This window comes from Lipophrys pholis, assembly GCF_963383615.2.
Source record: "Lipophrys pholis genome assembly, chromosome: 11".
In the NCBI taxonomy this organism is placed as follows: domain Eukaryota; kingdom Metazoa; phylum Chordata; class Actinopteri; order Blenniiformes; family Blenniidae; genus Lipophrys; species Lipophrys pholis.
Genome location: NC_137631.1, coordinates 13061291 through 13088217, shown reverse-complemented (window position 1 = coordinate 13088217; position 26927 = coordinate 13061291). Strand labels below are relative to the sequence as shown.

General features: G+C 41.2%; 1 protein-coding gene across 1 annotated transcript in view; it reads right to left on the bottom strand.

Moving 5' to 3' along the window:
* The window catches only part of tspan18b (tetraspanin 18b), a 35507-nt gene extending 13199 nt beyond the window's left edge, over nt 1-22308 (bottom strand). The window contains exons 1-2 of the mRNA XM_080475621.1: nt 21995-22308; nt 1072-1155 (exon numbers count right to left, since the gene is read on the bottom strand). Of these exons, the coding sequence (XP_080331747.1) occupies nt 1072-1074 (3 nt within the window). The 5' untranslated portion in view covers nt 1075-1155; nt 21995-22308. The remainder of the gene's footprint in view (nt 1-1071; nt 1156-21994) is intronic.
* Nucleotides 22309-26927: the final 4619 nt, after the last annotated feature.

Sequence of the window (26927 nt, the reverse complement as noted above, 5' to 3'; positions counted from 1 at the left end):
CTGGACTGGTTTTGATGCTGGTGGAGAAAGATTGGAAAATCCATTTTGGAAGCCGACATGAATAAGAACTGTATAAACACTGTCTCTCAAGGGGAACCTGGTTATTAAAAGCTCAGGAACAGTTCGCAGGTGTACCCTGTGGTTGTAAGAAAACTGCTGCGAAGGTCAAATCCTGTACTACATTCAAAAGGTAAGCACATGAATTAGGACCAGATTGGCGTCAAACTGCTAACTCACACATCATACTGAAAAATGGCTCAAAACTCTGAACGTAATCCTCAATGTCAGTTGCGTATGAAGCACATTTGTTTGTCTGGTTGGCTGCCTTTATGGTTATGTGCTATGACTGATTACAGTTGATGTGTCTGGGTTTAAACTCCCCTTTAACCTTTTAATCTATAAATGTCTGCTGTGAGGCCGTGCCTGGAATACTAATGTTGCAAAATGCCAATGCAAATCAGAGGCTAACAAAGACCAGTGCCGGCCTGCTGTGATGGTGACGGGACAAAAGCACTTGTCTGCCTGTTTGCAGGGCCGGCTTCTCTCGCCGGCGCTCGCTCTAGCACCGAGCCTCCCAATGAAAGTAACAATGGCTTTGCGCCTGTGCTGTCAGCATCTTACTGAAAAGAGTCTGTCAACAAGCTCTTTTTGTCGCCGATTTTCCATATGTGTGCTGAAGTGGAATCACTGCTGTATTTGCCGGAAATCCTTCCAGACAAAAAAAACCCCCAAATGGCAGAAACATGCAAAAGTGAATAAACTGAAACACAAACCCAAACAACTTCATGTTTTAGTCAAAATGTATGTGGAAAAAAATATAATGATGTGGTAAAAATGTAATAATTGCTATACTCACCACAGCATGAATTCACTTGGTATAAAACACAGTGTGCAACTTAAGACTGAGTTTAGAGTTTCGCTTTCAATGCATGAGAGCCGACAGCTCTGCTTCATTTAGATCACCTACATTTATCTGATGTGTTTGAAAGCAGCTTTAATCATTGCGACGTGGAGATAGAATGCTTTTTCAAGATTGTGTGGAATTCATTTGCTGATAAAGTGCAGCCATACCATGAGTAACCGTGTGTTCTTTGTCTTTGTTCAGGTGAAGCTGATGACTTCTCTGGCTTTCCTCTCCTCTCCCGTTTTCATGGGCTGTTGGACAGAAGCACAGGAGAAGAAAGCACAGGTCAAGATGGAGCTAATGAGATGAATAAACTGTGAAGCTGCAGCAAGGAGGGGGGGAAACTGGCACATTTGTCTTGGTGTGCAGAATTCATTGGAGCAGAATGAGGCTGGGAGCTTGAAAAACACAGAAAATAAAATTCTAGGACACTTAAAATGACCGAGTTTGCATTCATTATTTATGACGAGCTCGCTCTCAGCAGCGCGCTAATCTCAGACTGTAACAGTGTTTTATCTGTGTGAATATTTCACTTCTCAGCTGTGAGGCAACATCAACAAGGACACAACAACAGCAAAAACTGCACTGCCTTGAAGAGCAGACGTCCAGGACAGTGTTGGTGCGCAGGTGAAATTTGAATATTTGCCTTGAGGGAGTGGAGTATTTGTACCTTCTCACTTGGTTAATTATCCTTCATTAGAAAATCACACCACAGTTTCCTCATAGAGATCCTGACATGACCTTGATGAGCATCTGAACTCATGCATTATTCAAAGAAAGTACAATACCTAGCTTTTTTAAGCACACACTGGTGGCTTTAACCGTCTATGTAAGAAATGTCTCCAACCAACTGTGCCTAATGAGCATAAATGCTTTAAACTTTTTCCCTGTATTCTAAACTGCTTCACCACAACTGTTTTCCGGCTGAAAGTAACGATACAGCAATGAGAGCCAATTAAACTGCTGGTATTCCAGCATCGAAGTGCAAAAATAGTAAGCAGTGCGGTTTTGACTGACAATACTTTGGAGCCTGTTTGAAAGCACGGGCAATGACAACTACAGCATCAAATATGGCGAGAGCAGCGGACGTAGACACGAACAGCATGCAGCACTTGCCACATTCGATGGTGAAATACAGGCAGGGCACTCTCGTTCTGACAGCGGCCGGGGACGGAGAATTTCCCAGGAGTATTCTGCCTGATGGAGCCAGCCACATCATCCTGCCGACACACCATATTGCCAGAAGACATCAGATTCACCGGGACACAAAAACTAACCGACAGTGGCAGCCACTCGCACCCTCCCCCAAACAGAATACGGGGCTCCGATTACATCTGGAAAAGGCAATCAAAGTCACCATGAGGAAAATAGACAAATCTGAGCAGTGAGCAGATGCACCGGAATGATGCACCCCCTTATCGCCAAGCTTTGAACTCAGACGCTGCAAAGCACATGCTGGGGGAATCACAAGCATCTCCACAGTGGCTACACATGCTTGGAGAGGCAGTGGATATGCAGCTTGCTAAAAGGGTTATTTACAAAATTTTCAGCATATGGCTCAGCCAGCATATCTGTAGGCCCTGAAGCACTGTAATCGCTTCTCATCTTGTTTCACTATATTACAACAGCGACAGATAGCGAAGTAATTGTCGTCACTGTGGACTGTAATCTTGTACTGAGCAGCAGAGTGGTCAGATTTCATCCAAAAGCCTGTTGCAGAGGTACTCTCTTTTGAACCCCTGTTTAGAGGGCTATTAGCTGGTGGAGAGCAACAGTGTTGAGGGTCTGCATTATTTTTGGTTTCCATGGAAACCTTTTCATGGAAAAGTGGAGCACCAATAGAATTGCAGAGCCTCATTGAATCAGTTATGGGGGTGCAAGGAGAGATCAGCACAGACGGCTGAGAAAGCACAACAATAAGATGAACCCTCAAGGGGGACAAGAAAGGCCAGGCCACTGAGGGTCCAACAATGGGGGGGGGGGGGGGGGGGGGCACTAGAGAAAAGGTTTCATCTACATCCACTGAATAGCAGCCCTTTTAAATAGATCTCTCTTGCCAATTTGATATTGACATTTAAGCTCACCAGCATGGAGGGCAATTTAAACATCAAGGCAACAGCTAATTGATTAGCCTCTCCTGATATTTCTGGGTCTGACAATATTATTGCATCATCAACATCTCTCTTCTTCTGTGCATGACAGAGGCACATTATAAATTACGTGCTTCTACAACCAATATCTACTGTAGTGATCTCCCCCCAATTCAATTCGTGGGGATAACAGAGGAAGCCAGTCAACATGAAGCAATATGAGTACACACTCCAGTAGAAGTACCTCTTACAAATTGCCTTCACCTTTCCTAGTTTGTTTGAAATGTTTATTTGGAATATCAAGGCACAAAACAAACAAACAAAAAGGAGGAATTTCCGTAACACTTGAGACTGTCAATCGAATATCTATGGCCACTTCACACAGGTGGGCACACATGATGAGATAGGAATCAATGAGATTTTATTGATACTAAAGCCATTAAGAAGTGTACTTATCGTTTATCAATCTCTAACATATTTTCTCTAAAAGAAGAAGCAGGTCTACATAAGCGTTCAGCATGTTTTAGTATTTTATTCTGAACAAGATATTTCAATTTAGAAAATGTCTATTGGCGTACACTTGCTGGGTGCGAGCAGCAATCTCAGAATGCCATCTAATATTAGGGCTGAAGCACACAACTGATGCGTGTTTGCAATTTGAGTCTAGAGGGGACTGCCTGCTGTGTTTAAAATTCCACATCATCATCCTTTTTTCATGCATTAAAACTATTTGGATCATTTCCTACTCTTTGCTTTGTTTTTGTTTTTACAAGTTTTCAACAAAACACAACAGGGAAAAAGTTTGACAGGCAAAGAAAGAATTGACATAAAGATTACTCTGGCTTTTGACTCCCCTCCCAACACATGTAGTTGCTAGAATTTAGAAATCTATGACACATTCTTGTACAATGTACCTACAACTCAAATTACAACCAATACACTCTAATTTTACTTTCTATGAGTTTCAAATTCTCAACAAGCATGGTCACACTGATTAAATATAGCAAAATGTGACAGAGCAGAGGATGTGCATATTTCAGAAAAACTCCTATTTTTAAGAGTTTATGCTTCTGCTATAGTATGTAAACACAACTACAAATGTTTGACAAAAAAGTGTTCAAAAGCCTATTTGTATAGAATTGTGTGTCCCTTTCCACATATATAGAGGCAGGCTTTTCACCTCTCATTCAGTGTGGCTATAAAATCCTTCGGCGTCACATGTTGTTCAACAACATGCCGAATAGATTTTTGGCATATTCTAGTTTAATTGATATACTGGCACTGACTTTCATTTGTGTTCTCTCGGTTTTCAGAAGTTACCTCATCAAGTCAAGTAGACAGGAAACCTTGACTGAAATGCCAGAGGCCAGAGAACAGCAAGGATCAACAATGCATTCTCTGGGGACAGGAAGTGGATAAAAAAAAAAAAAAACTGTGTAAGAAGTGACAGTTCTTCCATCCGCACTGCACAGCTCCAAATTTACAGATTATGACCTTTGGTGCTTTTAAACCCAGAGTCCTGAATAACAACAAAACTGTTAGGACACTATTTCTCTCATGTAATCACCAGCCAACTTCTGACAGAGTCCATATACATCATGCTTGAATATTAGACAAAACGAGCAAAGAGCACAGTTGTCGGCACTCATAGATCTTGTGAAAGTCTGCTTTAATGAGGGCAGTGCTGAGGCAGAATTATTGCCTTACCCCATCTAGATTTATCGATCGAACAGTGTGAGTCAACCAGTAGAGATAAAGATAAACCACCTCGATGGAGAAACAATCCCCACTCTGATCAGAGGGCATCACAAAGCTAATCACTCACCCTTCCCTCACTGGCTCGAGCAAACCGACAGTTTTCTTTGTTCTCCGCACTAAACTAGATGCTCTGGGAGGTTGCACACTAAGGGACGAGGGTATTCACACATTCGGAGTACACAATTATTCCAGCTAAAAGATGCAGATTGAACTCGTTTAGCAGTCCCCTGTTTTCCCATCGTTAATCGTTTTGGGCTGAATGGAAACCCGATGAGAACACAGCCGGTGTATAATGTGCTCGGAGTGTGCCGTTTTGAAGCTGATGAAAGATGACACTGCGTCCACCTCTGTGGTAAGCCGGTGGCAAACATTAGCCAGGCCTCTTCTCTGTGTAGCAGGTCTGTCAGGCTGCTGCTCGTATCTCTCACCTCCACAAAGATGCCCTCATCAAAGCACAGAGTCAATCATCCTACACTGGGCCTTCCTAACATGTGCAACCTGCTACTATAATTACACGACACCAACCTCTCTATGGTGACAACATGATGAGGAACAGCAGCCGAACTACTTGTTGTTATTTTCTTTATCCCCTGCCTGTCTCACTTAACGTACTGCATCATACACATTCACATGTTCACCCTCCTTCTCAGGCTCCCAAGGCTAGCCCCCGGTCTCCGAGGAGTCAGGGGCCTGGGGGGCATCACAATACGGCTTTGAAGTGAAGCGATTAAAGAGGAAAGACCTATCGAATTGGGATGATGGGGCTGAGGTTGGGAGAGGGGGAGGATCAGTACGAGGGACAGGAAAGGCTGTGCATACTGAGCGCTTGGGACCCGTGGGACACAATTAAGAGCAAAGCTTTTTTAGTGAGGGTTACAAAAACACAGCAAGGATACCAGCAGCGCAGTCTTCTGAGCCAAGGTAGGAGTTCATTACTATATCCAGGGAGGGGGACGCTGTTAAACTCAGTTTGTCCACAAACTCCTCCACCGTGGAACAGAGCTGTTCTACAGCCACATGATAACCGTTTCCATCCCAGTTAAGCCCTGAAACCAGTAAAGCTCGACAAGAGAGCAGCACACAGTTCAGGGAGCTTCCAGCTTGGAGAGGAATTGGAAAGAAGTTCCAGACTGCTTGCACAAAGAGGAAGTTTGCATAGTGTTCCCTCAGGATGTTTTTCTCGCCTAAAACATTTCAACTGCACAAAAGACAGAACCACAGATCTGCAGTCGGTTCAAACTAGTAGGCTGACAGAAAAGTGAAATAATTCTCTAAAATAAATTCTCCTGCACAAAGTAAATCTTTCACCAAATACTGTAGATTATCTAAGTATTACTTGCCGCAAGCAAAACACATTCATAAGAAACTATACCTCACAATGAAACAACTGAAAATGTGTTGGATTTCAGGGAAGTCTAAAAACAAGTGCCACGACAAGCGAACTGTTAAGATTGAGACATCCTAAATTAGGCAGTAACACATATTAGCTAAATTTTTCAATATTCTACTTGAATTTGTGCCAGTTACAAACTGACTTAACACAGAACTGGTCAATTTAAACACATCCATGAACACATTACAATGAGTTGACTGTTTGTTTTGTCTGATTGAGTAAAATCTAAATACTTAGAATGTCTCAAGTTGATTTAAACTAAATAGCAGATTAAGACATTTCAATAGTGTCTGTTTTTACTGGAGGTTCCGAGGTTTTCTAAAAGTAGAATGGGAGGCAGAGCTCCTCTTATGTAGAACCAGCTCCCAGTTTCAGTTAGCAAAGCCCCCCCCCCCCCAAATCTATTTGTCTGCCTATCCTATCCTTTCCTCTTCTCTATCCCCTCACCCCAAACGGTCAGCAGAAAAGCCACCACCTCTGAGTCTGATTTCCTTAAAGATTTCTTCCTGTTAGAAGGAGTTTTTCCTTTCCACTGTCGCAAAAAAAAATCTGCTTGCTCATGTGGATTTGTTGGGTTTTTCTCTGTTAAAAGCACCTAGAAATGACTGTGTTGTATTTGGTGCTATATAAATAAAGTTGGATTGAAATGGGTTTTTTTCTATTTGTCACTCACAGCTCCAGTCATGGAAAGTCTCATTTAACATTAGAAGTGAACCCTGTCCAAACCTTATGTCAATTAATTCTAAATATAAATATTGCAGTTCGGATGCTCATATAACCTTCAATACACTTGCAGTGTATTTTTGAAGAAAAAAAAATTGTGCCACTGAAATATATAGGAAATAAACTATTATTTTAGTACAACATATCATTTCTTGTAGAAATATGGGGCCAATATTGTCCACCAGGTCAAACTGGTTGGTTAAACACATGTTAGCGACACATGTGGTAAGAATTTCTAAGCAATCGTTTCAACCTGCTAAAACGCTATGCAGCTGTGGATTTTCTGAATCTTTGTTGGAGCGAGGTTCCATCACAAAGAGTACTGTAGCAATGATGGTCCTTAGAAGATTTAGAGTAAAAACTCACTTTTGCCAGTGAGATCAGCTCTGATTTGGTTATATACCCTCACCTTGACCCTTCTTGTTATCATAAGGCTCATGAGGCTGTTTAATGGGCAGATAAACAATGTGGTAAGCATCACAATGCAGAAGATACACAAGAAGTGGAAACAGATTATTTGTGCAACGGCCCCAGATGCAACCATTTGTTTTATAATTGAAACCAGACTGAGTTTGATCTCTTCACAAGCAAAACTTAAATCTAGATGTGTTCAATAGCTATGCCAACAAGGTTTGTCTTTTATTTTAACGTTTGCTAATCTGAACTTGCTCCATATCCACTTGGTAATAGTCTGCACATCACATTGCAGTATGAATGAAAACAAAAACTTTGGCACAGCTTAGATTGGCAGAAAATATAAATCCCTACAAAGAGGGACACTTGGACAACTGCCTGGTGGTTACAACATCAGTTCCGCCCCAAATCTGAGGCCTCAGTCTGGTTCCAATTGCAAATGGTTTTCACTGCATGCCGTACTGAGCACAACCGGAGAAGCTCACTACTAGATTCACACGTCACTCTGAAATCAGATGATGGTAAAAATCCGGTGTGGTCACATTTTTAAGTTAGCATATTTTACACACAGAATTATTGTTTTTGGCCAGTTTTTTAGCAAAGTAAAGCAATATCACAAACAAACACTGTCCTATGACGACAGTTTATATATGTAATAGGACTACCTCCAGAGAGGCAAGTACAGGAGCAAGAACAAAAACTTTCCCTACACTTTTTGTTTCTTTTATCATGGATCATGCACCCCATCTCTATTGCCGTTCATATAATCGATTATAGCACAGCATGCGTTTGTGTATATGTATAAGTGCATATATCACGCTGCTAGGGAGATTATTATTCATGTTAAAACTATTTTGACTTTTTTAGGCTAAGAAGACAGTCTCATTTGTTATTCTGAAATATGTGTCAAATAATGATTTAGGGCATTTACTCAGATTAAATAGGTAATTAGCATTAACATTTTCCCATTACACCTACAACACTGTGAACAGCCTGAAGAGATTTAGAGAGAGAGAGAGAGAGAGAGAGAGAGAGAGAGAGAGAGAGAGATAGGGAAAATACAATTTCAATGGAAGTCAGATCAAGGTGTTATTTTGTTCAGTAATGCTATGTTGCTGATCATCATCAGGCTGCATTTACTCATCCAGTCAGCTTTGCCAAATATTAAACACATCTCAGGTGAAAGAAACATCTAGTTTTGTGCTACACATCAATGGTGCCCATCCGGTGGTCCAGGACAATTTGAAGTGCCAATTATATATGAAAACATTATTCAAAACAAACAAACAAACAAACAAACAAACAAACAAACAACTTTTTAGAGTTTAGATAAGACCTGGGGAACTGCACATTACTTTAACCTTTTAGGGTTAATGATCTTGTATGTCTGAGAGAATGGGAATGTCAGACAAGTTTGGCTTCAACAGCCAATCAGAAGCCAGAGAGAGAGTCCATATGCATTCCTGGTGAAGCTCCAGGGAATAGGTTGGTTGCCATTGCTAAGGTGTTCTGGACTGTTGCATTCGAAATAATACAACAATTCCGTCTCATTGAAAACCCCAAACCAGAGACGCATCACCAGAACAAAAGCACTGCATAGAAAATCAATATGCAACAGCATGTTAGAACAACATTCCTCTTCACACAGAGATGGTAGTCTTTGTCTTTGTGAATTTTGCACGGGAGCAGTGGGGCAGGTGTCCCACTGGGTTATGAGAGCCAGAAGCTTTGCATCTGGATCATTTCCTCAGCACAGAGGCTCCTCGCTGGGACTTCCTCATAAAGCAGCACATATGCCAAAGAACCCCAAATCCCTCAGAATCTGCCATCCATGTCAGCCTGTATGCGGTGGCTGTAGTAACAAGCAGCAGGTAACCAGCTGTGACCAACTCACAACAACACAGAGAGAAGCGGCATTGAAAAGGAGTCGTGCTTTTTGTCTCTCACACGGTCAAATATGCCTGCACTAATGGCCAAATAGCCTGAAAATGTGTTTCAGCATGAGGGGCAACAAAATGGTTTTATCACTTGTGTTTCTCTGGGTGTGACTGATGGAAGGAGGATTACGGAGAAGCGGAAAAGTGATGAAACCAGGATAAAGCCACACCATGTGAGTAGGACTACTGCCCACTCAAAATCCTTAAGATAGAAACCCTTTCCACATCAGTTCACTCTAAGCTCGATAGTCCCTGGACGAAAAGTTGAAAGATATCCTTTGAAGAGATATCCTGCTTCGGAGTGCTTCCCAGGAGGACGACGGGGAAGGGACTGAAATGTGGAAAAAGGCAGGGACGGGAGCTGGACATTTTCCATCCTTCAATCTTGTGAAAATGCAGAAGTGTTTTAAAAAACATTCCTTTAACTGGCTGAGGGAGCCACGAGCGAGGAGACGTCAGGAGAAATCATGCTTGGCTCAACACAAAAAGCACTTAGAGAAATGAGATTTAATCTGCTGAGCTTAGAGTGAATTAGCCAAATGTAAACAGACCGTAGCAGTTGTGAGAAAGTTCACTTCCACAGCACTGCTCCTTAAAAAAAAACAATGCATTAAACATCAAACGCAGCCAGAGAAAGAAGGTCTGCAAACACAGATATTTAAGGGGCAAAATAAAACAAGCCTGGGATGTCACATTTGTGGGAATTGGGGAGTTAAGGTTAACTGGCCTCGCTGAAGCGTTTTCTCTCTGAGAATACTCCCGAGCTGTGGGAAAGGGAGTTCATACAATTACATCACATTGATTTATGTGAGACAGAGGAAAGATGGTGAGAGGATGGAAACCGAGCTGCTTGGAGAAGGTCCAAGATTAAGTCCCTGAAGAAGCACAAATCAATAGATTTACACCACAAAACATGATGGATTGGAGACAATTGTATTGGGATGGATGTGGTCACAGAAACACGGTGAGGTCAGAACGATCTGAAACGACTGGTTTTGATTTAAGATTCAAAACACACGGAAGTATGAAAACAGCCATCATTGTCATGCAGAGGCCTCTCTGTGAACCTGCTCATGAAGCGCACACAGACACCAAGTTCAGAATAGCAATAACAGCACTGCAGATTTACTTTCAACGCTCTCAACTCAGCTGAACAGTGCTGGGGAACTGATGACACTTGTCTTGCTTGAGCAGATGCTGCCGATGCCGCCTTGAGTATTAATTGGGGGTAGTGATGAAACTGTGAGTAATGTGCGCAAACAAGCGGTGCACTGCGGACCTAGAGGGGTAGCACATCTCCCTGAACCTGCCATAGCCTTATGGTTAGAAAATAAACATCTCGTTTAGAGTTGGTGTCAGGGGACCACAGGGGTGACCGCAGCTGGGGTATTTATGGTGATACGCATGGTGGCTTGTTTCTTTATTCAAAAGATGAAGCTTTTTACAACAAACATTGCCAACTTGTCTCGGAGATTTTTTTATTACTCATCATTTTATCCCTCATACAATCGCAGTGTTCCGTTCTACTGTTCCGTTCTTCCCTGGGGGTTACCAGAGAGAAAAATTATGGAATCAAGGACACCTTTTTCTGTTTTCATTTTTAATTTCATTCTAATTTTAATAAGAAATCATGATGAAAAGGGAAAAATAAAATGGAGTGTAAAACTACTACTCATTTCATTAAAAAAAATATGTTTATAACATGTTTCAAGTGTCATGGAGACAAATTAAAATTGTAATGATGCTTCATTGCTAAACTGTATTTTTGTAGTTATCACACAAGAACATTTTATGACCTATAGATTCCAAAAGCGGTCCACAATATTATCTCTTAATGTCAGAAATAGTAGGAAATTTGGTATTTGTTCAAAAACTACAGCATTGCGTGAGACAAAGTACGTGTAATGAGACTTGGAATAATTGTGCTTCAAGCTCAGGAAGATAGAATGCTCATCCTCCAGCACGTTGAAAAGACCAATTTTATTCAATCTTGATTGATTAGAACAGAAAACCGCCATTCACCAAATTCTCACATTAAATACAAGAGAACTGCTGCACAGTCTTCAGAAGAAAATCCACACCATACAAGCCGACACAACAAAGAAAAATCTATCTCAATAATTCCCAAGGTTTGAGACTTGTTGTTGATACCAACCAGCAAATAGTGAAGATTTGAACAAAGCAGAGGGGGAGTACAGAGAAGATACACAGTATAATGAGCTGCGGCATTGCAGTAGGAGATATTAAATGTTTTTTTTTTTTTTTTTTTACTTTTCCAAATCTCCAGCTGTCTGCAGAATCTCAAGCTTCTTGGAAGCACAGCAGACCTTTGGTTCAGGCCAAAAGCAACAGAATAAATGTACAGACACGGAGGAGCTGGCCAAATGTTTGAAGGTGGGGTTGCAAGCTCTCAGTGTAGACAGCATGGTTGCTTTAGATATGGTAAATGTATGGATGCTGTTATATTCTCAGTCAGGAGAGGATAGACATCTGTTCCTCATTAAATAAAGAACAAAGGTTTTTTTTTTTTTTCATTTTCAAACTGCCTGCAGATATGAATAAAAGTTGTTTTGATAATTGCTCAAAACATTGGACGTCTCTTCCGCCATTGTTTCTTTTGGGCATCATTTAAATGTGGTCATATCAAATGAGATCATGTCGGGTTACTGACTGAGACTCAACCTTATGTATAATAGCGAATCAGGAAATTGTTTCTATCCCTGTTAAATCTTGTTTTATAGCAGCAGATCAGACTCAACCGCTTTGCCAGTGAAGGAAATATGTGGCTTTTTTTCTTTTTTTTTTTCTTTTTCAGTCTTCATAGATAAAACTCAAAAATCCTCAACACATCCAGGAGTTTACAGAGACACCTACAAAATTACTTGGCTTCAACACCGTTTTATTTTCACTTGGGGTCTGCCGCTTGCCAAGCATTATCGGGAAGGATGATGTGGGCTCATTTCTCCAGGGTGTGCACTCGGCTGTCTGTTTTGCCCTCAAACAATTTACACATTTGAGCGCCACGACCAGGTGGTCAATATCGTGTTGGACGACTTTTGCTATTGGCTTGTCGTACGAAGGTGGGACAGGTGACAAATCAATGGGAATTCGGCCAAGATCGCCTGATGTTCCCCTGAAAAGAGACATCTGTGATGCTTTTTTAAGACTTAAATCAATGACAACTACAGCCAATTTAATTTCACATACTGGAGACACCTGCCGTGCAACTGCTATCTCTGACAAACACATGTGAAGGAGAACTGTGGATTCCACTGTGAGAAACGTTGGACTGAAAAACATTTTCAAGAAAATATCAAACTCCTTTAATATACTTCAAATAGAGAAACAGTAGCTCGCTTTCCTTTCTACTGGATTTTCTTTTTTCTCCTAAGCTTCAAAAAAAAAGACGATGCTGCGAGTTGTGGATTAAGGAAAAATTTATTATGCTTCACGGTTTGCCTGTGTTTACCCTAATAAATATTACCTTTTATATCTCATGAAGAAAATGACTCAAATGTATTAGGATTGCGATATTTTTGGTCTTTTCCCACAAGTAAACCGTTTTTGTTTTTTTTTCCCCAGAATTCTTTTTGGACGATGACGTTTATTAAGAGCAGCATATTCTCTCCAAACTAACAGCGTGGTTTGCTTGTGGCCATAACACATGAGCTGGAACTGACCGACTTGTTTGCCCAAAGGACAGAGGCCGTGTTTTAGTGTAGTGACCCATGAATTCTGTCTCGAGGACTGCGCTTTTAAAGTGGCACTAGGTTAAAAATTTCATAAAGCGCCATCAAAAAATCATGAGGCAGTGGGGCGCTCCGGCTTCGCTGTCTAATTGTTTTTCCTTTGAAGAGTAAAAATAACTGTCTACACCATGTATATTCGATCGGCTGTTTAAAGGAAGAGGTTATTACTCAGGCAGACATGAAACGACTTCTCTGGGAAATAAATTCATCCAGAGAGGAGCGTACAGTGTTACTGTTCAAAAGCCATCAATTCAATCTTCACACGACTGCTTTGTCACTTCAACAACCTCAGTTGGCTTTTTATGGTCAGACTGTGACAGTTCAGCACCCGTTTGAGCACCAGCTTTCAACCACAGGTGGTCTAATGGCGCGATTGCGGGCAATAAGGATGACTGAACAAAGACTGCAAAAAGCACACTCACTTTTAAAAATGTGCGTCAACCCAAGGTGAGATGACATATTCAAAGAGAGCGATGCAAATCACAAAAGAGGCTTTAAATGTAAACAGAAAACCTAAAAACAGATGGCCCTTGCCCTAAAGTGCTACCAGTTTATAAGCAATTCCTGCTTTTTAACAAGCTGAGGTGAAAACACACAAATGTCTATCTCAGGGGCTTGTGATCCTGGCAGGAGAGGGATCATTAGCCAGCCCTTCCCCCACAGTTCCTCAGGTACACCTTGTAACCTACTGTAGGTATTTTTTTAATCAAACACTGATCTGTTCCCCTGATGCTGTGGAGGTTGACAAGCAGCCCATATGTCTAATAGACCCGTGGTGAGTCTCACCCGGTAGGAGGGACTATAACCTTGCTGTTATTCCTCGGGTGCTGCGGAGAGCAGTGGCGTGGACAAGGTGTGTGGGCTTCAAAGGCAGCAAAATGCAACCAGTCCGAGGAAGAAGAAAGAAAGAAACATGGGCCTTTTCGAATGTACTTGCTATTGTATTGGACTTGCATGCGGATGCAAGAAGAGAATCCCATTAGCCCAATTATGTCCACTGAATTCTACAACGTTCGACTCCAAGTCAATTAAACAAATCTTTGCTGAGCTAAGCTTTATTCGTGCATTGTTTACAAGGTAAATGCAAAACATCCGGCAGCCTAGATTCAAGTAGATATGAGATCCATATGCAAAAAATTAAATACAACTCTGTTTCCTGTTGAGTTTAACCAGAAGTGGCCAGAGGGCTTTAGCTACATTTGTATTTACTCAATTAAGGTTCAATTATCAGTGATTGGAACGTGTTATAAACAAACTGGGATACAAACCTGAATGATTCTAAAAAAAATATAATAATCTGTTCGAAGGTGTACTGTAATTCACACCCTCTGGAAAAGACGAGACAGCAAAAAATAATGATATAACCCACTATCTTCCCGTGTCGATAAATTGGATATAGAGTAATACTTTTACCCTTATATAATGACATCCGACCATGGTCTAAATGTTAGGGAAAGAGACATAATGAGTTACCATCCAGCTGCAACATGCATTTAATTTGTGTGCAGTGATAATGACCCAATTATGGGGGTCATCATTAAGAACCTACTGTCCATCCCTACAATAAATTGGTCACTTTAAATAAGTGAATCAATTTATGATGAGACAACATGTTTGTATTTGTGTGCAACAATTATGATATCACATTACACTGTGTAGCTTGTCATCAGTGATTAAAAATAAACAGGATATTTACACAGGCCCTGAGCCCCTGTAGGCAGAGAAAATAAAGACACAGCAATGAATATGTAATGAAATAGACTGCAATATAACAGTATCCGATGACTAATAAGGATTCACTCATAACGCTATGTACTTTTTATTTTAGAAACCTAGGAAGAGCCGGAGAATTTGCTTTGGGAAGAGAGAGAGAAAAGAGGAAGGGAGCTGAAACACAGTTGTGGCTGAGGCAACAGAAAAAGAGAAAGACCAGAAGCTCGGAGAGAGTCCCATTTAATCAGAAAAATGCCTGAGTCAGGATTCAAGAGTACCATTAGACCCAATGAATCACATAGAGAGGCTGTAAAAACAAATCTCAATTGAGCTCAGCTGGTAGTACCATTCTCAAAAAAATCGCCAAATTGCAGTGGATCAGTCGTTGTGAATGAAGTGGGAACGTTTTTACGCCCAGTAGTGTGTCTCCTTATCAGTGTATCTGTGAAAGTTGCAGGATGATCGATCCTAACAAGATGTTTTTGCTGTTGTTGTTAGTATGCGCCCGTACGACTCAATGAATCCCTTAATTGTTTTGCCAATAAAATGTTAGAGAACAAGGAAGAATACTGATCTTGGTTTCCTAAAGCCATAAGGCGTAAGCATTTGTTTGTCTGACATATATTACCTAACACAAATGCATCCATTCCTCCATCGCAGTGTCAAAATTGGAAAGCAAAGAAGTCAAGAAATCACTTTCCCCCCTAAACTTCCTTGGGGAACCTAAAGCCCCTCAAAGCTTAACTGAGAGTGGTTTACTCACGGGTTTAGGCCCAATTGGCCATGACCAGGACACCTGACTGGGGGTATCCTATCAGATGCCAAAACCAGCTCATCCACAATGTTGAGTGGTGGTGGCTCCACTTTGAGCCTCCCCTGGATGATTGAGCTCCCCAACACGCTGCTCAGAAATCTAATTTCAGTCGCTTGTATCTCATTCTTTTGTCATGAGCTACAGTGCACAAGTGTAGGTTCGTATATGACCGACAGGTAAAGAGAGAGCTTGGCTTTACAACTCAGCTCCATCCTCACCACAACGGTAATTTATTACCATGACTGCATTACTGCAGTCATTTGCCTGAACCTTCACCAGATCTTAGAATCCCTCCTCTCATCATTTGTGAATAACATCGCAAGATACTTACACATTGAATTTAACAAGTGGATGGGAAAGAACAAATACTCGCACAGAGAACCTGTATGTTGGTTATACTGTATAGCTGTGCTTCACAAAATTTAATCAATTCAGAACGAAACATCTCAAACCTGACAAGTGTGAAAGCAAACAAACAATGAAAGCTGTTTGGAACTCAGTTGAAGTGGACACTTGTGACACCTGTCCACATTTTGAGAATAATGAAGCACAGTCCAGTCTGAAGCTGGAGTATATTCCAGGAATTATTTTTTCCTGAATATCACAGACATTTGTCTCATTATTTGTGCAGCACATGTCTCCTCTTCTTGTCAATTCATAAGCACTGTACAATCCTCCATTTGTACTTACAAATGAATCGTGTGAACTCAGAAGCTTTATCACAAATCCCCGACAGGAACCGGGGAATTTATGCGGAAAACAAAACGAGAAGCAAATCTAAAAGGAGCCTCAAATATTATCTATATTAAAAAGCTACCGTGTTGGGCTGCAAGCACTGAAAACAATCACACAGGCATAAAATGAGATTTTCCTCTTCTGTGCTTCATGATTAGCACCCAGCTTCCTGCGGCCCACAGAGCCAACAGTGGGACAGTCAGTTCAATTCAACACTACGGCATGAGAGGTAAACCAAGGAGCGGGTTGTTCGTCCTGTAAACATAAAACAAGTGCCCCTTTTAATAAAGCAAAAAGACGTGTGCCACCCTCCTCCCCACAATGTACACTGCTCGTTCAAGCAGAGAAGTGTTTCAACTTCAGGATGATTCAGTGAATCAGAGCTGTGCTCCACTTTCTCTGAAGTCAGGCAGGTAATCTCCCCACACGTTAGCCCCTGTGTCACACACCTAGACTTGTGGCCAGCCTAAGCTTCTATCTGAGCTTCAGCTGCATCTGGAGGATAAAAAGAGCACTGGGTGATGAAGAAACCTGCTGGCAAACGCATGGGGATTTACCAGGCGTGCTTACTGAGTGTAATGACCAGCGGGCTCTCACCAGTAGCCTTTAATGGACACCTGAGCAAAATGGTTTATTAGTTCAGAAGAACATTATGCAGAGAGTGAGCGAGAGAGAGAGAGAGAGAGAGAGAGAGAGAGAGAGAGAGAGAGAGAGGGAGGGATGGCTGTGGGGGATTTGGAGATAGATTCAAACATGCAGAGATGGGGTTGAGTGTACCCTCAACTAAGAGCCCATCAAGCCATAAGCCCATTGGAGAGCCCGCTATCTCCCAAGCCCAGCTTGTCAAATACATACCTTTTACCTCATTACCTGTTCAGCACAGCCATTATTGAGGGAAATAGGGTGAACGCAAGATAAGCACAAAGAAACCCTGGGTTGAGCACAAACAGCCGTCCTGCTTCCTCCTGATAAAAAAGGAAGAGGCCCCTCAGCTTCCTGCTCTCAGTGAACTCGGGACTGCCAGCTGCCCTGCGTTTAGGTCACTCCCGACATCCTGGCCCGTATAGAGGCACGCAACGGACAAAGGAATGTGTGAATGTGTGACTCATGTTTGATCAAGCAGAAACACAAATAAAAGTTAGTCCAAAACAGACAAGAGCATTTACATTATCATCGCTTCAGCAGTCACGACTGTTTCACAAGCATCTAGAAAACCCTTTTAAAAGACATTAAAAAGCTGCAGAACTTTTCCGGTTAGTTGTGTTTCTTAATGTGCCGTCCAATAACTTATCACCTGTGAAGCATGCAGACCTGGCCAGCTGTTTAAACTGATAAAGGAAAATATACAGTAACATATCTGTAATCATGAAATAAAGTCTTCAAAAGAGATGATAAAAATGCTACATTAGAAAAACACTCCAATGTGGGTTGACATGCTTTAACTCGGTTGTAGCACTAAATGCAGGTTACTGATGTGATTAGGTCACAACATGCATTTTAATGTGTTACTCCTCTTGTAGAATAGGAATGACTACACCTCAATCAAATGGAAAAAGACTTTAAGGTTACATGCTGAAGATTCTAGTGGTTTGCAGAGTCTCCCTGTGTGAGCCTGAGTTTTCTTTTTTCCTCTGGATGCTCTGATTTCTTCCCCTGGTTACAAAAAAGATGCACTTGAATCTAATTGTTTACTCTAAAATGCCCGTAGATGTAAAAATGTGTGTGGTTTTTTGATGTTTCTGTGTTTGAACTGTGATGGACTGGTGACCCAAGCAGGGTGTTACCCGCCTTCACCAATGCCAGTTGGGATCAGCTCCGTTTCGCCGTGGCACCTTCTTTAGATAAAATATAGGAGATGGCTGAATAGATGCATATCTTAATAGCCGCTCTAAACAGTGTTCATTCTCAGTGGAAATTTGCGATAATTACAGACGTGATATTTCTTCCTTTCACATTTTTCATCTCAACATCACGCCCTCAAGTTATTTGCTTTATTTCTCTCTATCTTGAGCTGATTCCCACAGTATTTCCTTTTTCATTGATATATTTCCTTGAACACAACTTATTCCATTTCAGCCAAATCTTGATTTTAATACCTAAAAGCTCATGTGTGGTTCATGTGAGCTGAAGTGTAAATCTATTTTATGACAGTTACCAAACCAGCCAGTTTCACTCAACATCAGGACTTTGTTATGACCCAACTTCAAGAAAAAAATAAATCCTTTAGCAAATCAAATTGAAATACACGGACCAGGTCCATGTCCAGGTGAAAACACAGTGCAGGCATACAGAACATGATAACACACACCTTCACAGCTTTTAAACAGCTGATGAAAAACACACCTTTCAGAGAGTAAATTATTTCTGCTGGCTGAAAGGCAAATTTCATTTTCTCATGTCTCCTGACAACAAAGATGCTGAACCCATTACAGGCTGAGGCCTCTGCATCACACACATTAAATGAAGACTCCTCCAGCAATCGAAAAAAGCAATTTTCTCATTGAGCCAATAGATACTCCATTTAGTTCCAGGCTCTCTACGGACCACTGATGCCGTAGTGGGGCTGATACAGGGGAAAGCGAGCGTAGAGTGATGACCCAGCCTCGTTTTCCCTGTGCCTTTGCCGCTCTGAACCCATCGATATGGATACATACGTGCACTGCAGGTTGGATCAGGGAGGGACGAAGAAAGGAAGGATAGGAAAAGATGGGGACAAGGAAGGGGGGGTGTAATAGATGAAAAGATGGTTGAAAGAAAGAGAAAGTGCTGTCCACTCTTGTAGTGAGGCTGAATGAATACGAGATGTAAACTCTGGGTTGAAGATCAAATGACTGGCCAAAAGAGGCAGCAGACTCATTTGCAAGCACATCAGTTGATATTAGGAAAGAGAGAAAGAGTGAAAGTGTGAAAGTGATAGGGAAAAAAAAAAAGAGGGGAGGGCAGAAATCAGAGGCACCCAACCATGTGGAACCACAGACTGATTAATTTCAGGCCTTTAATGAGCGATGCTCTGCCAGGCCAGGCGGCATCAAGTCAGTCACCTCGTCTCCCTCAGCGGGAGCTGCCATACACTACAATTCAACACGAACCCCATCTTTGCCAGAGCCGGAGAGAGATGACACAGGAGTAATGAACTTACCACACTTTCTCTCTCTTTTATATTTTGTTAATTTTTAATGTGTTTTTGCTGTTCATTTCATTGCTGGCACCGTGGATGTGTGATTAAGAGCAACACATTATCAGAGGCACTATTAAAATGAGTGCTCTGATCACCAGTGGCAAGTCTCACACCAGGTGTTCTGTATCTGTAGGTGGAATAAATACCAGCTTGGCTCGGAGTAGATTTGAATCCACTCAAACATGCTCCCATTTAATTGCTATTCTCTGTGGTCCACCGAAGAAACCAAGCACACTGTTGCTGCTGCTAACCTTTATTCCTCATATAAATTACAATGTAGGTACACGAACCCTGTTGTTGCCATTTGTACTCATCCTTATCATTGCCAAGACAAAAAGCTATTTCTATTTCCCAACGCTCATGTGAATTAAGCTGAACACAGAAAGGCTTCAGGCAGAGTTTAGTCATCCATGTTGGCAGCTGCTCCAAAAGCATCAATACTACGGTTTCTCTCTCTTTTCTTTTCTTTTTTTCATTTGACAAGGCAAATGTTCACCCACAACATGGGGAACAAACACATTTCTGTTTCTAGTTTGTGTGCGTCTCTCTCACCCAACTCCCATTCATTTGGTTTGGGGGTGAATAATGATAATAAAGGAAATACAGAGCGTGGAACTCACCGCAGACTGAGAGGGAAATGGCACAGTCTTTACATGATGCAGCAGTAACAGCAGCTCGGCTCATCAGTCAGGACGGGAGATTTTTCAGTCTGTACAAACTGTTTGGGAGTGATATGATTGTACCAAATGCGGGTATACAGAGAGCTGGTTGTGTCTTTAACGTGAGGCAAGACAGTCCAGCAGAGCACACTTGGCTGGATAGGATGGTGCGTAAATAGGTCCCTCAGAGCCAGACTAGTTGGCCAGTTTCTGATAATCCCCTGGCTTCCAGCTGTAACTAACCAGACAAGTGGAACAGTTCAGCATGTGAGAGTAAAAACTTTCTTTGCTCCCTATTTGTACTTTTTCAGCTCATGAAAATGCTCATTCTGAGCAGCAAAAACACTGATAAGGATTTCATTGTGGGACACACATTCATAAAAGCTATTTGGTATTGCCACTGCTTGTGGCACGTTGGAAATATATTTGCACTAGGTATTTTATCTCAGCTCTTTCGTTGCTGTTCATTGACCTTGCCATTCATTTATTAATCGATTTCTTTCCAGAATAAGTGCTACACCATGTTCTGCATGACTTCAAAACAACCATTTGACTTCTAACTGACTGAAATTTTGCTGAATTTAATACGTGAATCAGTCATCAGATGGACCCACACATGCAGTGTTGACACCACAGCTAATGCAAGGGTGACAAATATATGGCCTATGGACCAAAACCAACCCACCAGAAGGTCTGTTCTGGTCCATGGAGTAAAAAGAACACATAACCGTTTGTTTTTCCAATGAAAGTCACTACTGTTTCTGATTTATTCACTGAGGTTTACTAACAGATCAGTGACGCAGCACTGAAAGCAAACTTATAGCTAATATCGTAGCACTAGCATCAACACCATATGGTGGGTGTCATTTTGTCAAAACATGCATGTTGAAGGTTGCAAACGGCCACAATTAGAGCACACGGTTAAGTGTATTTTACACCAGGTAACATCATTGAAAATGGCTCCATGTTGAGTGTCTTTAAAATGTCACACTTATTCAAGTTCTCTGGAATTGTGGACTTTTTTCAAGTTATACAAAGGCACTAAAGAAGGAGGGAATTTGTGTTATCACAACATGTTTATAACGGTTATTATGGTCATTCTACTGGTCTGGCACATTCGAGATGAAATCTGGCTGTATGTGGCCCCTGAGTGCACAATATCAACACAACCCTGAATAAGAGAGACAACTAAAGCAATTGATTTTCATTATATTAGTATACCTAGAGTAATCCATTTTCAAAAACTTGCAGAACAGTTAAATACAAAAAGTTGGTGGCTATCAGAAGTTATACGGGGCCACTAAATGCACAATTTTCCTCATCAGGGGAGATGAGACAGAATGAGGCTGGGCTGAGGTGGTTTGGGATGATGCATCTCTTTGATTAATCCAACCTGACAGAGGACTTCTGCCCTACAGCAAAACGCCGTCAGAGACCCCCATCTGCTGACCCCCAGCATCTCCGCAGACAAGCGTCCTCGGTCTGGGCTCGACCCCCGTGGGAAGGGGGCCAGCTTGGAGGCTAACACACATCGCTCCAGAATATCCCTGCTGTCACATTTCTCATATCACTCACACTTAGACCAAAAAAAAAAAAAGAAATGCGCACATTAAAGTACTTGCGTCACTGGCGCGTATTGGTGCGCGTGACTATGGTTTTATTCCTAAAGGGGTAAAAAAAAAAAACCCCGTGTGAATTGAGGATAACACAAGTGCATACAATGGAGCCAGAAATCAATTTGTGCTTCTAATCCGAGGTGAAGCTGCAAGTTGCTGCAACAAAGTCGCTCCAGCAGAAATCAAACACTGCGCACAACAACATCCCCCATCAGTACATCAGACACGCTGCTAAATCAAGAGTCCCTTCAGCGGAAACCTCCCGTTTCATTCAAGTTGGAGACACTTTTTCTTTACAAATAATTTCTTACCTTAGAGCAGCTCAGTGCGGAAACCTCTGGATGTGACAAGCTGGGTCTCCCTGGAGAAAAAAAAAGGGACTAAAACAGCCACAGCTTCTACTGTGAAACAAACAAACAAACAAACAAACAAACAAACAGCAATACAGCTGGGATGTCCACCGGAGTGAAGAGTGCCCGACGGGGTCCAACTATTAAAATCCACCGATCCGAGATCTGCGATCCCAGTTTAGACAAGCATGCAGTGCTGAGGGGAGATTGGTATGCAAACAGTTTAGTGAACTCACTGAAAGCTGAGCGGCTCATCCAGCAGCCTGCTCCGCTCCGGAGGGCGGAGACTCCCACCATGCTCACGCCCCCCCGGTTCTCCCTCCCCTGGTCTCACTTCTGGATTACACTGAGGGGGGCAAACACAACTTCTATAATCAGAAATGATGTGTGGACCACCGAAGCCTATAGAAAGCATGGGGTGATCTATTGCTGAGCATTTCACAGACAGCATAACTTCACTCTCGATTGAGGTATAGATTTCCTTTGCAAGGGAAACCTGGAGAAAATAACAGCCAGTACAAAACTACAATTACAAAGTGTCTCATGACAGTCTAAACACACCTCACGTTCTATTCGTGGGTGAACAGCCCAATCTCTGGTGAATTCTGCAACACAATGACTGAAGGATCTGATATTGAAGGATCAAGAAGTGACATAGAGATGAAACCGGAGCCAGTTTTCCCTGAGGCAACTTCTCTGAAACCTCCTGCTTCATACCCTGTCCTGTATCCTGCCTTTGCCTATAGTCAGCTGGGATCAGCGCCAGTGCTCCTAGATCACAACCTGGATAAAGCGGAATGGGAAATGTGTGATTGAAGACGAAGTTGAACTCAGAACATATGTGCAGTACAATGAACAGTACAGTGAGATACAACTATATGTAAGGAATACAAGACAGAATATGAGGACTAATCCAAATGTCTCAAAGTATGTACTTAATTTAGGTTTTGGTGCCATTTGTTAGTTTCCAAATTAGAAATCTTGATGTGCAAAGATCTATATAAATAGCTGAAGCATGAAATTATTTGAAGATTGTTTTTTGGGAACCTTGGGTTGAAAATGATTTGTTACTAGATTATCTTATGCAGTGATTATTGTTTGACAACCAGTATAGGGTCTTGTTTATTTACACATATTGCAGGAATGCAATTCTCTGATTTACATCAGCAGAAAAAGACATGTGGCCGTAAAAGTGTTGATTAGTTAAAAACAAGAAAATTCAATAAATAAAAGTAAAAAGGGTAAAGCCAGCTTCTGATGTCCTTTCTTAATGGGCTGAGGCTCAAGGCTGTCAGGATTACCTGTTAGAGGTCCATAAAGTACACAACTACTACCTATTTAATAAAACAAATCTCTCATTCATAGATACCCAATAATTCTACTTCAAGATCAGAGAGGACGAGAGAGTAAAAAAAGTAGAAGGTATATTAGGAAATAAAACTATATGTGTAAGAGCGTGTGTTGCTCAGGTGATGCAGCGGTTTGTCCTCCAATCTCCCGATGGACAGTTCAGTCTTAGACTACCTGTCCACGAGTTGAATCGTCCTTCTGTAAGACTATGAACTCGAAGATGCTTCCAGGGATGCGCAGGAACCTTGATTGGCCGCCGTCAAATGTGCTGTGAGAGTGTTTGTTAATGGGTGAACTTCACGAACAGTGTGAAGCACTTTGAAACTGCTGGTGACAGGGTGCTACAGAAATGGAGCCCATTTATTTATATATTGTATTGTACATGTGTATCAGGGATAGGCAATGTTGACCATGGTGAGGACGCCAAACGTTTCCTCCTGTTGTAACAGAATACTCACCAATGAATGAGGAATGCAGAAACTAATTTAACGTGAAAAATCAACTGAATGGCTGTAAATTAAACTTGTGTCAGAATGCATTGATGCGATCATTTTCACCATAAAAATCGTTTACTATTCCTAAAGAAGACAGACAGGGGACTGTCTGTGTGTGAAATTATAAAATTATTTTTGTTGCTGCCCCAAAAAAATCTCTTCTGTTTTGCAATTCAACATTCGATTCGACATTCCATTGGACATTCGCCAGTCGATATCCTAAGATCTACAGTAAGCTTATTTTCAGAGGGGTGGTAAATGTTTCTTGCTTGACAAACCCTGTTGATTCCAGCAACAGATAGCACAACAACTCTCAGATAGACAGCTGATAGTTATTGTTTGTCCCCTGTTAATTATTCATGCTGTGAGCCGCTCTCACCAGCCAGAAAACAAGAGGAGTGCTTTTGTTGCAGGTTTGGAGGGGGTTGGAGGAGAGGGTGCTTGAAGTGTTTTCTATCCCTCTGTGCTCCTCTGTGCTCGTGTCACAAAATCTACTACAGATGGAGTGCAAGATAAGCGCTCCAGAGACTGATCTTTTCGCCTGCTTCCCTAAGGTCGTGACACTGACATTCCCACTAGCATACGTGATACTTCCAACCCCCGGTTTTCTTGTGTTTTCTGCTGATCCCTCTCAAACTGGTGGGCAGAACCCCGGTACAAATTAAAGTGCATTTCTGCAGTCATAAAAAAATACAACGAGAGGGTGAAAGCAAAGTTTAACACGGGACGGAGATAAGCTCATAGAAAGGTTGGGCCAAAAAGCTGGTCGGGGTTCAGGAGTAGGGCCTCTGCCCGAGTAAAGAAAAGTAACACAGGAATGGCTTGACTGCACACAGAACAGCTGTGAGATATTTTCTTTTTGGCTCCTTGGGTATTTTCAGAGAGCTTGGAGAGTAAAGAAAGACTGAGGTGAATCAATAGCCTCCTCCCCTCTGAGTGCTCACATGGCTCCCTGGTGCTGGGGGACGTCCTCTCCACAGATCTGCCGTTGTTTACTTCAGAGATTGGATGTTCTTCTATTTTAATCTCATCAGTGATTGATCAACTAATGTAGTGATCTGTGATCATCAGCGTGTACCAAAAATGTTAGTACACATCTTCAAACTCATTTTACATAGAAATTTTTTTTTACAATATTATATTGCTTCTTTTAAATTTTATATTCAGTATTTTTTTATTTTAAACATGTACAAAATCAAATAAACATGTCACGCCAATCAACCAAACGAGATCTCTCCAAGCAAACAGTGAATAAATAACAGCAGAACAATACAAAAGGAGTGGGAAGAAGAATTAAATCCCCACTCCTTCTACGTAAATATGATTTTTTAAAATCTTCCACTTATTTAGTAATCAGTTCATTTTATAATAGTACATTTTATTTCTAATGCACTTTTCATTTTAAAATCTCAAAGTGCTAACATGCTAGAACTATTATAGCAATACAAATTATCTCTTGAAAAGATTCAATAAATTACATTACATTCAATTGTGGTTAGTCAGAAAACAATATGAACTTGACGACAGAAGCTGTCCTGGTTCTTTAGAGTACCAATCGAAATGTTACATTACATTTCCAACAGGCAGCACTATAGCAGAACTGCATACTAATGCTTTTTTAATTGTCTCAGTGTGTGTAACTCCAAACCTTTTCTGGTTTTGTGAAGAGAAAAAGAAAAACAGACTGTATTGGACTGTATTTCAACTGTGAACTCAGGTCAGATTCAAGGACCCTGAGTTCTGTTTTCAAGATGGCTGCACCTTGGGAATTAATATTTTAAGAGGCTCAGATGAAGTGATGGAGGATTTTTTGCAGCAAGGAACCTGCACAACTGGTTAATTTTTGTTTTTATTCGCCAATGTTTCCAGCTAAGTCATGCGCATGTGAAACCGCATGAATGTTTGGAGGGCACAAAGGGTTCATTACGCACAAAAGTCATTTGAAAGCAATTTTTTTTTCCCCCGGCATGATTCGATACGGACAATCCCACTTGTTTCTCCTTCATCTAAGCTGCATCCAATAAAATTTACTCCATGTGACCATGTTAATCACGTAAGATACACGAACACACTCGCAGATGGACACGCTAACTTACAGGCTCTTCGGTCACGTGTGCATTCTTATCACACACAAAACCTTTTAATTCAATTTACGCTGCCAGTGCTTCAATTTCACACACATAGCGCAACACAACACCCTATCTCATTAGACAGGCCATGGCCATGCTTCACAAGTTCTCACAAAATAGGCCTTATTGTTGCACAGACACTCAGACACACATGCCCACGCACACACGAGATGTAGACTTTAAGAATATCCCATGCAACACAATACCAATAATTTAATAAGTTGCAGTTAGTAGTCATACGACACTGAATTATTTTGTTGCTAAATCTTTTTTATGACGCAACTATTGGATTCTTGCAAAGACAGGAGGACATTTTATCTCTTTGTTTTTATTGCACAGAGATTTAACTTTCTAATTACTAAATTGAAACAGCACTAAGAGCTACAAAAACAACAACAACGATAACTACTTGTTGAAGAAAAACTATTGAAATGAAACCAAAGAATTTGTGTATTTTATACTAGGAAATTGATAAAACATAGATTATTAAGTTATCCTGCTTATATCTTAACTTTATACCCTGATTTATTGCTCAATGACTAATTTTACTAATATTATCATTAGTATTATTATTATTTTCATTATTATAAGTGTGAGACTGACACTCTTTAAGATGTTGACTCCTTTACATGTCTTGATATACAAAAAATAAAGTCTAACTGATTTCACTCAGTTATTACTTGATTGCAATTACTAGTTGCTTCATTTTAAAAGTTATTTTCTAGTTCCTGCAACGTAGGGCAACAACTAGTCAATCTGTAAAGTAACTTGTGAGTTAAGTTTAACTCCCATCATGATGTCTTATTGTAAAATAGCTGCAATCTTTTTGATGTGACCCACCAGCTGAGCTGTTTACGCTGTGAAGTTCAGTCTATAATAGATTGACCATATTTTGAGTCCCCCACAAAATAGTTAGATTGC